This window comes from Psammomys obesus, unplaced genomic scaffold, assembly GCF_907164565.1.
Source record: "Psammomys obesus unplaced genomic scaffold, mPsaObe1.curated_primary_1811, whole genome shotgun sequence".
Lineage (NCBI taxonomy): Eukaryota > Metazoa > Chordata > Mammalia > Rodentia > Muridae > Psammomys > Psammomys obesus.
The window spans coordinates 3,399,391-3,401,861 of record NW_026586383.1 but is presented as its reverse complement, the minus strand read 5'-3'; the positions used below and the strand labels follow the sequence as shown (position 1 = coordinate 3,401,861).

The 2,471-nt window shown below is 37.7% G+C and overlaps 1 protein-coding gene across 1 annotated transcript; it reads right to left on the bottom strand.

Moving 5' to 3' along the window:
• Positions 1-726: 726 nt before the first annotated feature.
• Positions 727-2,120, bottom strand: LOC129672220 (synaptophysin-like protein 1). Its single transcript, XM_055601514.1, has one exon. It carries the CDS (start codon positions 2,036-2,038, stop codon positions 1,316-1,318), a length of 723 nt encoding a protein of 240 aa, XP_055457489.1. The 5' UTR covers positions 2,039-2,120; the 3' UTR covers positions 727-1,315.
• Between the last annotated feature and the right edge of the window lie 351 nt (positions 2,121-2,471).

The following is a 2,471-nucleotide window of genomic DNA, read 5'->3' as shown; positions in this document are numbered from 1 at the left end:
AGATGTGAGATGTCTGGGAATCTATCTATACCCCTCATCCACAGGAGAATTGAGTACTTGGTTTACTACCTTATTCTTCCAAATGCCATTCTTTTTTTTTTTTTTTTTTATTCTTTAACTTCTTTATTGTTTGCTGTATTAAACATACATTCTCACACAGACACTTTGCCATGAATAAAGCAACAAAAATAGGCAATATTGCAAGATGTGTGTCACATACAAACATCATCATGTAAGAATAGGAAGTCTGGATCCCTGTACAACAAAAATGCTGAGGAACAAATAGCATTGCATTCTGAACACACCCAAATGTGTGTAAAGATAGTACACACACAACACAGCTTACTTAGATTCATTTATGAGCGTAATTCCTTAATCATCCTTTTGTGACGCATGAATGAAGATTAAGAAATAAGAAATCTGAACTGCATTTATTTTTACAATATCAATGTTAAACTCAGGAGAAGCAACTTCATTGACCAAATGTCAAATGTTTCAAAAATAAAAAGCAACCTTAATTTTTAGTAACCCTCTAAATAGGGTCTGAAAAAAAAAGGTAGGTATTTCTCTCTTGGCATGAACAAAGAGAGCAAACAACTATCATCGAGAATGCCCACACATATGAAACCATCGTGGGAACCATGTTCTTTTCAAGCCTAAGAAACCACCAGAAATAATGAATATACCTCATGCAACAGAAGTGCAAAGTTAACCCTCCACGTTACAATTTTCAAATCCTTGCTCCTAAGACAATTTTAGTACACCTAATAAGTATAGCAGGTCATTCAGAAAAAAGAAACAAAATACATACCCAGTTTTTGCAATTCAAAAAATCTTATCATGAATAATATTCAGATATAAAATTGCACTAATTTTTTTCTAAATATGATTTATGCATTCAAGATTTCCTTAAACAAGCCAAGCCTTAGATATGATGTATACAAACTAACAGTAGTGTATGTCTCAAACAAATTCTTCCTATATTATGATATGACAGAACTGGTTTCTAAATGAAGGTTTCTGTTAAAGTTTAAGGTGTAAACACTTTAGAAGGCAACTTAGTGAAATTACTATTCACTTAAAAATAAGTATCATCTCTTAACAGGCTCCTGAATTTTCAAACTTACATGTAAAAATACATTTACATCTTAAATTTCTAGAAAAGGCACATTTTATGTAGAAAAGCAGCAAATTTTAAAACCCACCAATTTACTGAAAAAGCCATTACTTTTTATTAGAAACAATAATGCTTCTCAAGATGTTGGCAACAAGGCAGAGTATAGCACACATTTCATTCAGTGTATTCTCCCTTTAATTATATTCCAGAAGGGGGTGGAACACCTCCTTGGCTGTGGGAAGCTGACATATTTGATGGATTATGTAAGCTGGTCTCCTTGTACACAAACCAGGCATTTCCTCCCCAAAGTATCATATTCAGAAAGCCAAAGATCACGGATACATTTAGGGATCCCATACTAGTCACAGAGATAAACTGACATTGTATTTGTGGGTTGTGACAAGGCTCAAGTTCTTTGATAATACTGTGTCCGGTAGCTATTTTAATATCTGTAAGGGCTTTAGCCCAGGCCGAGGCACTCACCAACCACAGAAAAGTGGCAACAAGAGTAACAATAAAGTCAATCATGGGGAGTTTACGACTCTCCCGGTAGAGGTTCGTGTAACCAACATAGAGCAGAAGGGCAGCGATGCAGTACAAGAACACAAAGACTGCAAATGTGACATAGAACTGTGCAGAAGAGGAGTAATCACCTATGAGGACATGGTTCTTCCAGGTCACATTACACACACTGACATCTGAAGGAGTGTGAAATGATGCCTGATTCAACCTGAATGGATAACCAAAAGTAGCTGTAACTGTCTTATTGTTACCAAGTTTAGGACAACTCACTTGAATTTCTGTTTTGCCCTTAAAGCCGCCACAGGTGGCAAAAGCGAAGATGGAAGCAAACCACTCGAGGACCTTGATGAAGCCGAGCGGCTCCTTGAGCGGGTTGAGGTTGACCTGGAAGGCGGACATCCTCTGAGGGGAAAAGAAGGGGGAAAAGAGTCACGACGCGGGGCGGAGGAGGGGAGCGGCGACGCCAGAGCACCTCGGCGGCGAGAACGGGCCCAAATGCCATTCTTACCTCAATGCCTTTTGAATCCATAGCAATAGCTGACCCTAAACCATTGTTTTCTAAATATTGATCTCTTGATTTCATCTTTGATAGATTTAAAAAAAAATAAAGACTACATATTTGTAGTCTTTCTTTCTTTTCTTTTCTTTTCCTTCCTTCCTTCCTTCCTTCCTTCCTTCTTTCTTTCTTTTCTTTCTTTCTTGTCTATGTATACAGGGTTCTACCTGATTGTATTCCTGCAGACCATAAAAGGGCACCAGATCCCATTACAAATGGTTGTGAGCCACCATATGGTTGCTAGGAATTGAACTCAGGTCTTCTGGAAGAACAGTC

Coding starts and splice junctions, on each gene's coding strand:
- LOC129672220 (XM_055601514.1), bottom strand. CDS start 2,038: ATGTCCGCCTTCCAGGTCAACCTCAACCCGCTCAAGGAGCCGCTCGGC.